The sequence below is a fragment of the Thermobia domestica genome, chromosome 7 (genome assembly GCF_964235325.1).
Source record: "Thermobia domestica chromosome 7, izTheDome1.hap1.1, whole genome shotgun sequence".
NCBI lineage: Eukaryota > Metazoa > Arthropoda > Insecta > Zygentoma > Lepismatidae > Thermobia > Thermobia domestica.
The window spans coordinates 506,303-522,204 of record NC_137460.1 but is presented as its reverse complement, the minus strand read 5'-3'; the positions used below and the strand labels follow the sequence as shown (position 1 = coordinate 522,204).

General features: G+C 35.2%; 1 protein-coding gene across 3 annotated transcripts in view; it reads left to right on the top strand.

The window, feature by feature from the left end:
* The window catches only part of LOC145689825 (LIM homeobox transcription factor 1-beta), a 140,151-nt gene that overhangs the window by 105,555 nt on the left and 18,694 nt on the right, over positions 1 to 15,902 (top strand). The window contains exons 5-6 of one of the 3 annotated variants that reach the window (XM_081764038.1): positions 4,232 to 4,346; positions 7,532 to 7,714. In XM_081764038.1, the coding sequence (XP_081620164.1) occupies positions 4,232 to 4,346; positions 7,532 to 7,714 (298 nt within the window). Of the gene's footprint in view, positions 1 to 4,219; positions 4,347 to 7,531; positions 7,774 to 15,902 lie in introns of all 3 variants that reach the window. The other 2 variants (XM_081764037.1, XM_081764039.1) reach the window with 2 other exon arrangements.

Below are 15,902 nucleotides of genomic sequence, written 5' to 3'. Positions count from 1 at the left end.
CGTATTTCTCGTCTCGTGGGCAACGCTACGTGCAACAATCCACGTAAGTCCCAAAGTCTGCATGAACTTCCATGATACGAGACGAGACAAGACAGGACTCTTCTAATAGAAATAAATACATTTCCTTAGACGATGTATACTTTCGCGATATCTTTCCAAAACGGAACAAATTCAACTCCTGTCTTGTGGTCACACTTACTAACATTTCGGCTCAAGCTCGTATATGTAGCGAACAGCACTCAGATTCCTCTTTTACAAAGAGTGGGAGAATTTATGAACTGCATTGAACGAGAATGGATCGAGAGAAAACCCAGGGATGATTTCAGAAGTTTTTCCCCCGGGGAAAACTTCGAATAAACAGGGAGTAAAAGCAGCACTGCGAAAATATTGGCTGAATTCGATCTGAGAAATGCCCTGGAGGAATTTCCCCTCAGGCCACTTCCTGAAATTATCCTATTGCCTATCTTGATGTAGTAATCGAACTCGGGACACTAAGTTGGTAGTAGATAGTTTACTCATTACACCCATGCAGATCTATTTCATTTTATATTCAATGTAGAAAATACAAGACTTTGTACTTTTTTCATTTGTTGCTTGCTATAGTGGAGAGTACTTTTATATTTTAAATGGCATATACTATAAATTTTGGTAGTATCCAAAAGACATCATGAGTGTTTGTAAGTAATACAGTGATGTCAATTGAGTAGATAATTATATGTTTTGAAATTATTTTTAAATCAAATTATTACGTATTCAGATTAAGCGAATAATGATTGATAAAATGAATACTTTTATTTAAAGAATCTGGACTATCCTCCTTGGTTCTGACAACTGTACGCAGGAAATTATAATAGCCTTACTTTGGATTTAAAGAAAGATCTTACTTGGCCAAAGTATATCCACATTTATTTCCTTTACTTCCAAATATGAGTAAGAGTACACAGCTTTCCAGAGGTAAGCAGGCAGTTAAAAAAAAAAAAAAAAGGCAGTACCTACAGTATGCCATACATTTTTTGGACGTGCATGGTGTATTGTAGTATTTTCCATAATGTGATACAAAACCAAAGTTAAAAATATCATTGGAGCAGGAGCGTGATTTTGATAGGGTGGGGACTATTGTCCTCTGAGTTTGAGAAGTCCGTACTTTTTAATTGATTGTATACTAATTTAGTAGTAAAAAAAAAAAAAAAAACTTGAAGTTCTTATATCAGTGGAGCATCTTGCCCACCCTCTCTCTCCCTGACAAAATCTGCAATAACACCATTGCATGGGAGAAGATAAGATTCTTGTACAATTGTTCAATCCAGTAATCACATGACCACGTTGTATATTAGAAAACTACCGAAAGAACTGAGTGATTTTTCTTCTTTCCGTTGACTACTTTTTGATTGTTACTTTCTTCAATTAACTCACAAATTCCTTGTATGCATGGACTCATTTGATATGGTAAAAGTGAAGTGTAACTTTGAAATAATTACTTACAAAATTACTCAAATGTATTCTGTCAACACTGTTTATTCATGTAATATATATTTTTGTAAGTGAGTTTACGATAATATCCTTTACAACTACTTTTAGTCGAAGTCAAGTTGCTGTTCTCATGCATTTTGCAATCTGTATGCTTAACCTTGAGAAATTCGTCTCCACGCATTATCTTTGAGTTTGCAATACTGCTTCATGTAATATATATTTTGCTTACCGGTATGTAGGACTTCTCAAAATGTAATAAAAAGGAGCGACATTTGGAAACAAATAAGTTGCTGTCGAATAGGAAACACTATGTTATTTGACATCATTGATAGGTCTTGTGGATAGTCTGTATTTTATCTTTATAATACATGGATATAATGTTATATTATATCTAATCCACCAAAATTCTCTTGGTTGCTTACAAGTATTTAAAGATTCTTTGATTATTGCCATTATCAGAATTCATAAACCTAGAACATTTATTAGTCATAATTTTGTTACAAATGCCTATTAGCTCCTAGAACTTTAAAAAACATCACATCTCCAGGGAATCCACTAAATTAATGTTTCAGATTCTTAAAACTTGTTTTACAATTGGGAGGCATTCCTTGTGAGTCAGTGCTTGTACGGTGCGTTGTACAAGAGAATCAACTTCAACTACCAAAATTTGAGAAAAAGAGATGTAACGTTGATTAAGTACATTGAAAAGCTAACACTGTTTTCTTCTTTACATTATAAAAGTCATATACAATATCTGAAGAGTCTTCATCCCGGCGAAATTAAAATACCGCTAATTTTACATTAATTATGTTATATCTTCAAATAGATAAAAGATAATTCAAATATGGAACAAGAGCGTCCTAGACAATATTATTTTGCGTGAGGTACCGTTATCACAAGTCACCTGGCGGCTTTCCGTTTTCAGGCGTTTATAGAAACGCGAAAATAAATGCCGATTTTCAAAATGCTTCGAAATCGAAAGCAGATAAGTGAGTCGTGATAACGGTTTCTTATGTAAAATGATATTGTCTAGGGCGCTCTTGTTCCATATTTCAATTATCTTTTATCTATTTGAAGATATCACATAATTACTGTAAAATTAGCGGTATTTTAATTTCGCCGGGATGAAGACTCTTAAGCTGTGAAAGGAGCTTCAGATAGAGATCTTAAAGATGAAATATGTCCTAAATGACAAAAAAAGTGGACTTGATTCGTTCGTGCACTGAGCGCGACATACATACAATAAAAGCATACGATTCTTGTTATTTCCACGCAGCAGCATAACCTTTCTCGGAGTGTTAGAAGTATTTAAACAAAAATAATAGTTGCGAATAGATGTGTTAAGCATGCCTCAATCGGAACATGTACGGATAACTGAATAATATTATATTCACTAATGCACACAAGGGAAATTTCAGGGGGCTTCAATGCCTCAATGGTAGAGCGCTTACCTCTGGTGTTTGGGGTCCCTGGTTCGATCCCTGGCGAAGTTTGTGGGTTCCCATCCTATTCGTGGGTTTTCTCGGACACTGCCGTCTCTTCCTACATTATCATTCTACTGATTCTTCTATTATCATTTATTTATTTATTTAGAAAACAACACAAGAGGCTTATGCCTAATTATAGTGTCGTATAATACATATATAGACATATATACATTTACAATTAATCAATTCACTTCGAGTGTCAGGTACTCGGTAATAATCCTGTTTCTAAATGCATATTCTGACATACTGAATATATCTAAAACATTAGTTTTATGACTTAATTCATTGTAGGAGTCACACATTCTCCACAGCGGAGATTTACTGAGAATATTTGTTCCTGCCCTTTCACAGAAAAAAAATACCAGTATTCCCTGGTCTTGTTCTGCCTGTTGGAATGCTCAGATATACTTTCGTGAGTAGCTCTGGACAGTCAATTTTATTATTTAATACTTTATATAAAAATAGTAAGTCAAACATCTTTCGTCGATTCGTCAACGTTAGGAAATTCAAACTCCTTAGTATGTCTACGTAGGGAATCTGTTTGGGATAGAAAGCTGTTTTCTTGTACGTAAGCATTTTTAGAAATTTAAATTGTATGTTTTCTATTGCTTGTAAGTATTTATTCACATTCGGTGTCCAAATAACGCACGCATATTCTAATCAGGACCTTACGTACAAATTATAAAGTTTAATGAATGTTGACTCTTTTCTAAACTCTTTACCCATTCTATAGATCCGACTTGCCTTAATCATTTGACTCCCATCTTCTAACGGGCGTAATCATCGGTCGTTAAACTGAAAGATTTCATTTCATTTTATTTCCCAGCGTTATTTTAACAACTTAAGCAAGATATTATGTCAGAATAATCATTTGTCACATTACGATATGTATACAAATATCTGAAGTAATAAGAACTTGGTAGCTTAAAGCCTCCTTGACGAACTTCTGCGTACGCCACTGATTGCATTAGATCTGTTTGTCACACTGAACTGTTTGGATATTTATATTCATTACCCAACAGAGGGTGATGATTGGATTAAATTTAATTTTAGCGTCCCTTCAGTAGGGAGGCTACATGAGACTTGAACCTACAGCTTAATCGGATCCAAATCACATGAGCTTCCACCGCGAATCGAATCTGAATCTCCCAGTACGCTACCCACATAGACACAAGGAAGATCTTGAAGGTATGATTGTGTTGCTTGTAGTAGTTAAATGGAACTGTTTAGTGGTGGTCATCTACTATTTTTTTATTGTGCAGGTTTGGTTTCAGAATCAACGGGCGAAGATGAAGAAAATCCAGAAGAAGGCGAGGCAGGAGAACAAGTCGAAGGACGGAGAATTAGATGAGAAGAACCAGAAGCCAAAACTCAAAGAGGAAGAACATAGTAAGTACAATTAATCACGAATGTTATCTAATAATACTGGTATTCAAAAAATAATAAAAAAATAAAATAAACAAATAAAGTTTCTGTCACAAGAACAAAACAAATTGTCTCTGGAAGATAATTTGGCCCTGAGTCCAGATCAAATTACAGATTTTCTCCATCGGCCTCAGTTTTTATGTAAAAGTGGTTTTTGTTCATGCCTATGGCAGCTTAGGTATTATATGTATTTACCATAAAGACGTGGCCTTGCAGAAATAGTTTCTTGCATAAAGGTTTTTAAAATCGGTATTAGTACACAAAGGAACCAAAGGAATGAGCAGCATAGAAGTAAGTAAAAACTAAAATAAAACTTACCTATCCTACGAAACTTTGCCTCAGGAAAGTCCCGTCGTAAAGTCCAGCAATAGTCAGACAACATTTCCGCACTCCACTTCCCTTGATAATGCTTTTCCATTTGAGAAATATCCTGCTGAAAGCGTTCACCATGTTCGTCACTAATGGCACCAAAGTTATCCGGGAAGAAGTCCAAATGGTCGTTCAGGAAATGCAGTTTAGGTGACATGTTACATCCCATACGTTGATATGATCTCACTAGTTCATGTACAATATTGCCATAATTCTCTGCTTTATGGTTGCCTAAAAGTTAATGCAAGAATTTTGGATGAGTTTAGGAGCAGATATAGAATATGGTTAGGATATGTATAAACATTACTTTATAATAAACACCAAAATATGTTGTTACAGACGATCATTCAAAAAGATTATTTATAAAATGTTCCTTCCCTTCCTATCTTTGCAGTGTCACTCAAGTCAAGCAGTGCAATATATAGAAAGTAGATGAGTACATATTCCTCCAGTTTGATTTCTGGCAAGGAAAGTCTGTTTAACCACTAAAACTCTTTCAATCAGGCATACCAATATGGTAGCTTCTCACATACTGAAATGTGTTTAAATTTTGTGACGTTATAATCATTGCAGTTAAGTAATAAACTTTGCTGCATAGAGATCATAACAGTATGCATTCCATCATTTTGGTATTCTAAAATAAATCTATCTCAATCTCAAAAGACGAAGAATATGAAATGGAAATATGCGTTATAGTGACAGGAACGAAACGGTCAATCTCAAATATACAAGTAGCAGCAGGGGGAGAAAGTAACTAGTTTTCGATACCTGGGTAGTAATATTAGTGAGGATTTGAAGTAAAAAAATGAATTGAAACGTTTCAGTTTAACGTCCCACGATTATGTTCTTTAGGCTAAGGGAAACATTGATTAAGGGAAATGAATGATGATGGAAAAATTGGTGGGATGAGAAAGTGGGAGGAAACAGGAGTGCTTCGAGAAAACCCACAGACACGATGTTGTCCAACACAAATTTACTTGATCGGGGATCGAACAAGAGACCTAATTACAAGAGGTAAGAGCTACGTGCCCCCGGGATTTGAAGTGAGAACGTGAAATAAAAGCAAGGATAGAAATGGCGAAAGAACATTTAGGAGGAAGAAAAGTTTACTTTGTGCGTCTTTGAATAAAGAATTAATAAAAAGACTCATAAAAATGTTTCGTGTGAATAATTGTACTATTTGGGGCAGAAATATGGACATTATGCTAAAGTTATAGGAAAGACTTGAGGGTTTCGAAATGTCAGTGTGGAGATGAACGGAGAGAATTACCTGAATCAAACGGAAAATTAATCAGGAAGTATTAGAAACAATGGGAGAGGAAAAAATAAATTTTAGCTGTAATTTAAAACTCAGAGAATAACTGGTTTAAATATTGGCTGAGAAGTAACACTTATCATGAGGAATGTTGCAGAAAGTATGGTGGCAGAAAAAGAGAGAGGGACGAAAGAGATTATGGTTGATGTATGGTATTAAAAGATAAAATTCCTGAAGATGAAGAGGTTAGCTGAAGACCGTGGTGCATGTAAGCTTTACAGTTGCGGCAAGTGACCTGCCAATAATGGCAGAATACCTATGATGATGAGATGATGTTGTATATTGAAAGTATGAATGCTTTCGCCTGGGCAGACCAAGATGACTTCTCAAGAGCTGGGAACTTTTTACTTTTTGTTACGTGACAGAGTCACTTGAAAGAAGGTGTGATATTTGAAGCAGAAATCACAACAGACACATTCTATCACCTCGGTCTCCGGAAATTAGTTTAATTCTATGTTAAAACGTTGAAATAATTTCCATCAAAAGTATTCTCGTGACCATTACTTTTTACGCGTGACTGTCGCCAGTCGAAAAGACATTCCCTGAAACAAAACTTTGTAACAAAAAATTTCTATGGAAAATACTCTGAACGTTTTAATACAGAGTTAAATTAATTTCAGGAGACCAAAATGGCGCAAACGGCATTAAATGTATTAAATTTTATTACGGCCTATAAATAACCCAGAGTCTCTGTATTGTAATAAAACAGTGTATATGGTTTAAAACAGTGGATTTCAATCTTTCGATACTTGCGGATCGAAAAAAAGCATGGAGAAATGTTGGAGACTGGCAAAGCAAAAAATATCATACCTATTTAGAATTCACCATTTTGCGCCAGCTTTACCCCTAAAATGCTTGTGCAGGTTAACCTCCCCCCAAAAAGGAAATTTGATCTGTACACTGATCTGTATGTTAAGTACATAAGAAACTACTTCACTTGGTATTCTCTACCATTTTCTTTTTAAACAGAATCAGTGTTATATCTGTTGACACCTACCGCCACAATTTTGTCCTTTCAATCCAAAAAGAATCCATTCTTTGATAATATATTTTAAATGTTATTTACGCTAAGATCTTCTTCACGCTAAGTGTTTTCAAACGACCATGATGGTGTAATTAATGTTCAATTTTGGTATTTTTAGTGAAAAAATATGTCTTCTTAAAAATTTAATGGACGCAAGCTAGGCCCTAAAACCCGCCTGTTCATACCTCAGGGAACATGACCAGGAGCGTCATTTCAGATTTTACAGGGGGGAGGGGCCTGATATAAGTAAAATTTCGCGTTTTTCAGTGAAAATCTATATAAATCTCAAACGCAGGGAGGGTAATTGCCCCTCCCTGCCCCCTGAACATGACACGTGTGATTCGTCGTACATTACTTTTAGACTTACCCTCGTATTTTAACAGAAAACAATTCTCTTTTATTACTGCTTCTAATTGCTATTGTTTCTCTTGAATTTTTCAGGTCCGCAACCAAATACGTTCCTTAACGACAGCAGCGACACGGAAGCAGGTAGCATGGCGGCGCCCGTCGAAGGCTTTGGCGAAATAGAGCCCTCGCCGCACTTCTTGCCTCTGAAGGAGGAGTCGGACGGAGATGGACCCCCGGCCGTCTACTTCAAACCATCGCATCAGGAGTTCGAAGCAGGTACCCAGCTCCTGCTCATCTCACCTCCCCATCAGACGGCCGTTGGATACACATTGCCAGTTTGTAGCTCGAATTTTCTTCTAAGCTCCATTCTCCCCGCTTTCATAACATCCTTTCATAGATTCTAGTAGACGCATAGCTATCTAGTATACGCAATACAGGGAGATGGAATTTTAACGCAGATCGTTAAACGTCGTAATGTAAGGGTGGGGAATATTGAAATTATAAATTTAATTTTCGACATTTGTTAAAAGTTTATCGATACTTGGGACAAATTTCAGCGAAAGAGGGTCAATTTTTAGTATGGACAAAAGTATTTTAAAAATAATAGCAAAACAATAAAAAATATTACATTAGAGACATACATGTACAGTAGTATCAGCGTTTAACAAAGAAGTTTGTATATGATACCAATTGATATCAGTGAGTGGAAATCTTTGGTGCTAGGTCTTGAGGAAATAGATGAAGAACAATTAAATTGTGAATCCCTTCAGTAAGTTCCAAGACTGCCTCGAAATATACATAACTTAACAATGCCAGAAAATCTTTTGTGGCGTTAATTTTCAACTTACATACGTCCCCACATCACATACTTACGGGAACCGTCATATACTTACGTTAACAGGCTCTGGAATTTCCTAGGAAAATCCTCCGGAGAACTTCTGTCCAGTACCATCGTAATATTCGCTTGAATTGACGGAATACTCTTGATTTTATGTTAGGGAAAACTTAAAAGTCCACTGGGGCCTAATCAGCTAAATATCAAGGTATTCAAAGACTACAGACGTTCTTTCAGCCAAAACCTGATGCAAAAGAAAATTGATGTGGGTCGGAGATTTTCGTAGTGTGTCAATTTTTAACCAAAAGAAGGGTCACAGTTCTTGAACACCCCTATATCCTGCTGATTTGGTCCTAGCGGACTTCATGGTCTACTCTAAGCTCAAATCTGGCTTCAGAGAGAACATTTGACGATTGATTCAAGCGAATGTTACGGTGGTACTGGATAGCAGTTCTGCGAAGGACTTTCCTAGGCCGTTCCAGAGCCTCTATACAAAGGTCGCGTGCGTATGCGTTGCGGGAAGTGATGTATATCTATAGAAAACTAAGGACGTAACATTTTTTCTGGCATCCTTAAGGATATTATTTCAAAGTCCAAAGATAAGATATATGAATCCATAGACCATATCGAACTTAACAAGGCGAGATGCTTGAGAGCAAATTCACAAAGAAACGAGTTTAAAAAGTATATTGTTTGTTGCTGCATTGATTTATAAGCTACTGAACATGAAATATATCCACTCTTTAAGTTGAAGATTGGACCTATTATTGTTTAATTTATTCTAATGATGACACACGTAGATCTAACGGTGACACATATTACACATAACATTATGTAATACTACTTTAAAATTACGAAATGATGACACAATTAATCTGCACACGTTCATTGTTTACTCAAATTGACCAGATTTAACAAAATTTCAAGGTAACAGTGTAAAATACCTAAATTATCATGTCAGAAATATGTTGAATATAAAAATATTGTACCTTTTTCTCGAACGTGTTCTTTGTTTCTTAGTCACAAGACTTACTTCTTTCTAGTCTTAATACTTGACCCTCTTCTGCTACACAATTCTGTCTCAGGTATTGCCGACTCGAAAAAAATCTGAAATATCTTACATTTTAATTACAATGTACTACTTATGATTAATTATTGTTTAATTTTCAGTGAACATTTTATTATGTTTTCTTTTTTCATTATGAGACGCTTCCAGAAAATAAGTTTTCCCTAGGGAAAACACATTCAAGACGTGAATTTGAAACATTTATTTCCAAAAATGCAGAACAGGAGACAGAATTTTACAACATGTTAATCACCGGAATTCAGACATTTGTCATACCATGAAGTCAACCCATTCTATGTTGATATCGTAAACGTCAGCCACCTGGAAGTGCAACCCGTGAACTAAAGCTGTCTGCAATTGTTCATCACTATCAATATATCCCGGGTTCGATTCCACTCCTCGCCAAGTGAACTTTGTGGTGGACAAACACCGTGTGCGTGGGTTTTCTCGGGGTTCTCCCGTTTCCTCCCACTTTCTTCATTCCACCATTTCATTCATTACTCATCATCATCGTCTCCTTTAGCCTAACCGGCATAACCGTGGTACGTAAAACTCAAAGATTTCATTTTTTCACTATCAATATGTTTACCGGACAGGAGCTTTTTCAGATGTAAGAAGAAATGAAAATCTTTTGAAATAAGATCCGGTCTGCACAATAACTGCAGATCGGTTATCACCTGCCGTATAGCCTGGATCTTGCTCCAAGCCAGTGGCGTATTTAGAGGGTGGCTATCGGGCTCAAGCCCCCGAAATTCCACTTACAACAATAGTCCTTTTTATTATTTCTAAAGGAAAATGTAAGTGCTTGTTCACATGTTGTGCATAGACCCCCCGAAACCAAATCCTAAATACGCCACTGCTTCAAACTATTTTTACATCTTCTTACATCTCAAGGAATTCTTGTCCGCTTATCATTTTACTAGTGATAAACAGTTACAGACGGATAACATACAGTAGTTGCACTTCCAGGTGGCTGACTTCTATGATATCGGGATACAAAGGTTGATTCCATGGTATGATAAGTGTCGGAATTCCGGTGGGTGATGGATATGCTGAAAAATAGTGTTACCTATCCTGTATCAGTGGCAATAAATGTCTTAAAGTCACTGTATGTGTTTCCGTGTAAGGAAATTTATTTTCTGTACGCGCCTCGTATTTGTAATGCAATTTTGAATACTGAATTCTCTTCTCACAATTAATTTTGCCAGTAACTTCAGAGCAGATAGGAAGATTTTAGAACTTTTTAGGAGGAGGATAAAGAATTCATCTACGTATTTAGAAGGTTTTGAGCTCCGATGTTGTGATTATTTTACCTTCACTGATAAATTTAGAATAAAGTTACACCTTTTAAATACATAAATCAACTGGTCTCGAATAACTGAGCATTAAGAGTTCTCAAACGAGAAAACTCTTCTGTTATCAAATGCTGTATGCCACTATGTACCGATACTGAGTACATTGATCTATACTGACGGTGTTGATGGCCACCATAAATCGTTTGTAACAGCAAGATATAGTAAACATTAACGTAAAAGCAATGTGTTTATAAAATACACTTTAAAAAAGAGAAAGTAGAGACAGTCCGCGAATTACGTAAATTTGACAGATGTATATTCATACTTACGTCTCGATGCAAGAAATTGCCGATATAAATAAACTTTACGAATGGTTCTTGAACTGTTACTAATTGGTTGATTCTATTTATTCTTATCGTTGTAAGAATATAAGGAGTTCTTTGTGAAGCATATTCGTAACAGGATAATGAAATTCAGTTTACTAAAACAGTGGTCCTCAATCTTTTTTCACGGACGACACATTTTACTAAAAGTTAAAGACATCGCGACACAATTGTTTGATATTTTTATTATAAATACTACTACAACTACTACTACTACTACTACTATTACTACTACTACTACTACTATTACTACTACTACTACTACTACTACTACTACTACTACTAATAATAATAATAATAATAATAATAATAATAATAATAATATCTTCTATAATAGTGAAACCAATTAGTTTTTATAATGACTCTATATAGCACTCAACATTATTGCTATCGCTGGGTACAGTCTATCTCGATTTTAACTAATTAATATTAAACTCTTCATGACTTTTAAAGTCTAAAATTTCGCAACACACCTTAGGGGTATGCATGACACACCAGTGTGTCGCGATACATCGGTTGAGAACCACTGCTCTAAAAAACAACTATTGTGTTGCGCAAACAATTAAAATAAAAGAAACAAGTTAATTCCTTCTGATAGTCAGAAACACCCTGGTACATAGAGTAAATTATTATTGTTTTTTTAATAATTAAGGAAATCAGGATTAGAATTTAGAAAAAAAGTTCAGTTAGAGAAGGTGTAAGGAGATAAGAATACAACACGTGACTAGTGTTCAGCAACTCATTTTGTCAACGAACGGTGACAACATATCCATCAATATATCCATATTATGCGAAGTACACACAGAAGCATTGAAACGACACAATGAAAAATTACTGATTCGATAACATGAATATAAAGAATTGATAAAAGTAAAGGTATACAATAGAAACGTAATGGAAAAGTATTAGTAAAAGGCTAGGAAGAGAAGATGATTGAATTCAGAGGTTGTTAAAAACCAGAACATAACTAGTTTTTTTTTTTTTTTAATTTTAGTTCAAGCACAACACAACAGGCTCTAGGCCCAATTATTGTGTTGTCTTTGACAACGAAATACATATTAGTACAAAACAGTGAGACATACAAATAATTAAAAGAAATACACATTACAAAATAGACAATTTAAGAATACACATTCATATTGTCTTTAGCATATGTGCTCTTTATATGCCGTTTTCAAAACATGCCTGTTGAATTGTTCTTTTGTACACACTTTCCGACATGCTAAATATTAACAACCTCCAACCGTCGTGTCTAAATTGCATGGGGATAAATCAATGTCTGACGGTTGAAGATCGCTACTACTCACCATCTGTAATGAGTAGGTACGAAGTGGGAACAGAAGAAAACCACATAAAGTTAACTTTCATTTAGATATTTGTATTCTATGAAATATCATGTGTTAATGTTGTTAACGTAGACTGTGTATAACGCGTCAGATCACATATCTTAAGCATCTAAGAAGTCAATCACGAATAACTCGAACATAGCTGAGATACACATACCTTCTAGTAGATGACGCCTGGACTGATGTTGAAGTTCTCAAAACGATGAATAGCTCGTGCTGCCAATAGTCTATGTTCGCCAACTATTGTTCAACCATAATCCAAGTTAATGGTTGTACTGGATAATGTTAGATCTCCCTAGATCTACTCCTAGACTGGACTCACAGTTGAATGACTACTGTGATACGAGTACAAGTGGTTCTCTCTGTTGATACTCAACTTCTGATGATCCACTTCTGATCCAAATCCTTTCGGACCATAGGTTTTTATACTCAGTTTCCAGACATTCTGGAATTCACGTTGTTGACTTTTTGTATATCTTAGCTATTGGTAAAACATTGGTTTCACCCGAATCACATCGTGATCAAATTCTCAAACCAACAAATTTCTGCAAACTTGACGGTTATGCCACAGTCAAAGTGTGTCACTGTTACAGCATTACATCTTGATGACATTTCAATTCTTCAACCAAAACATTACACATCACAATAACATACAAACTGACGACTTAGCGTCTAGTCGTAACAAAACATAACATTCAACGCATATACAAATTATTGACGTAAACACATAAACACAAACACGTGTTTACACTATATGACAACATTTCATTAATATGCTTTGATATAACATTTAATAATTAAGATGCTCTATTTCCAAAATAATATGTTCCTAAACCGTATATATTCACATGCCCCCCCTTCAAAATGAGGGAACTGCGTTCTCGAATAAATTTCTTTCTAGAAATTGACAAAATCCTTGGTATAAAATACAAAAATAATTGACTATATTTATCCAACACCCTGTATATATATATGCATATTAATTTAAGTATTTATCATATTTAAAAAAAAAAATCTGTCAAACATCGTAGAATAACACGGTGGGAGCTACACTATTGAAGTGCTACAATATTGAAGTCTTTTTCGACCTCATTGTGAAAAGTGCTTATCCTCCATATAGGAGATTTCCGAAGGATATTTGTTCTTGCCTTTCTTTGATAAAACGTAGATGTGTTTCCTATCCTCGTTCTGGTTGATGGGACTTGAAAACAAAGCAATGAACGGAGCTCAATAGAGTCAATCTTATCATGTATTAATTTATATAAAAATATTAGATCATTATATCTTCTTCTTTCGTATAAAGTCGGTAGTTGATAATTTTCCAGTAACTCTCTGTAAGATTCATATTTCGGGTAAAGCTCAGTTTTCCTGTACGTTAGAAGTCTTAGGAATTTTTTCTGTATTCCCTCAATTATATCACAGTATTTTTGCATATTTGGTGTCCACACAACAGTAGCATATTCTAATTTTGACCGAACGTAAGTGAAGTACAATTTCATTAAAGTTAAATCATTACGAAACTCTTTACCTAGCCTCATGATAAAACCAAGGTTTCTATAAGCCTCGCTCGTTACTGTTTCCATATGATGCTTAAATGTTAAATTTTGATCAAAGAAAATTCCAAGATCTTTGATATACTTGGGAGAGTTAATTTTGTCCCATCAATCGAATAAGTATAGTCTACATAACTACTCTTACGTGTAAAACGTAGGAAGTTACATTTATTTACATTCATTTTAAATTTATTTTTATTACACCATTCCATAATGTTAGTTAAGTCATGTTGTACTTTCTCGCAATCATCAATTGAATCTACCTTAATATATATTTTGAGGTCGTCTGCAAATAGAAGACAGTTAACATGTTTTATTCTAGTCGGCAAATGATTCACTGCTAACAGAAACAAAAGCGGGCCGAGATTTGAGCCCTGGGGAACTCCTGACAAAGCATTGAACTTTTCAGAGATGCACCCTTTATAAACAACTGATTGCCTACGGTTACTTAAGTAGGAAGACATTAACTGTTTGTGCTCTTGAGAAAAGTGGAAAGAGTTTAGTTTGGCTGGTATCATTGTTACGGTATGACGTGAGAAAAACCTGCCTTTTTATGGACGTGATAGAAGATAGGAACAAAGGGTAAATTATAAACATAACTCCAGGATGAAGAAGTTAGTTGAGGACTTGTTTGGGAGAATCTTTACTTCAGGAAAGTAATGTCACAGTAACTACAAACGTATAAGATAGGCATTTCCTATATCTTTATTACAAATTTTGAGTTTGTTGCCAGTACATTCACTTAGTTATGTTCGTTGCCAGTACCTTCGCCAGTAATTTCGCAATGATTTTTATGGAGGTAGTTGGTGACTACTTCAAATTATATGCCTGTACTCAAACTCCCTCTATAAAAATTATTGTGTGAGTGCCGCAGGATACTGAAACATGTATTTTTGGATAGCGCACATACTACTTCCTAAGTGAAGTCTTGATCCAACTACGGTAGGTTTCATAGATTTGAAGCTATGGACTTTTAAAGTTCATTTTTTTATGTTTTCGGCAGCCTATAACTCCGAAAGAAAGCATTTATGCACCTATGTTGCTCTATACCTTTTGTCTTATTTTGGCGTCAAGAATCACCTCCCAAACGTTGTCGATGTTATTTTGAAACTCTGTCTCTCTCCTATATATTTGTGTTAGCGATCCTCGTAAACCAGTAGCATTAGTAATTTCTAACAGTCCAACAATATTATTTTTCACACTGTATATTCAGCCCTACTTACAGTAACCTGATACACATCTCTATTTAAAAGGTTGGATCCACATAAATTTACTACGACTGTTTTGAGGCTATGGTCGAAATAAATACCTTACAACACCCAAAGAAGGTCCACATTTGTAAAATTAATTTGCGCTTATTAATAAAAGTGAAAGGATGTGAATGCTCGGGATTTTTTCAATAATATTGAGCACAGAGAACATACTTTCTACAGTTTACTCTTTAGAGTGATAATTCAAACGGTTACAGACTAATGGTTACGTCAATCTAAACATCTAAGAATTTCTGAAACAAAATTTTAGTCGTTTCTCCAGCGCATCAGACTCCTATTTAAAACAAAAAGCTCTTAGAGCAAATACAATAGAAGGATAGGTATGCTCCAGTTTAAAACAAAGAAAGAAGTTCTCACACTACGTATACACAACATAAGGACGGCCATGCTTCAATTTAATACAAAGGGTTCTTATCCTTCTTAGCTTATCCTGTATTTGGTAGTAAACACATGCGATGGAGATTAATATCTCGTGTTTATGGTTTTCCCTCATACTTTCGTTAAAGTTCTGTTCGTCTTAAACTGTGATATCGTTCGGTTTCACCAAAAGTTTTCTCTTCTGTATAAAAATGGGAAACTCAGAGGAAGTGAGCCATTTGTCTTGTGTGGAAAAGGAAGGAACAATGGATATCTTGACAAAATCCATCCATGTTTGCTCCTGAGAATATAAAACCAGCTTTACCTCTGTGTATATACAGTTGCAAACGCAGTAGGA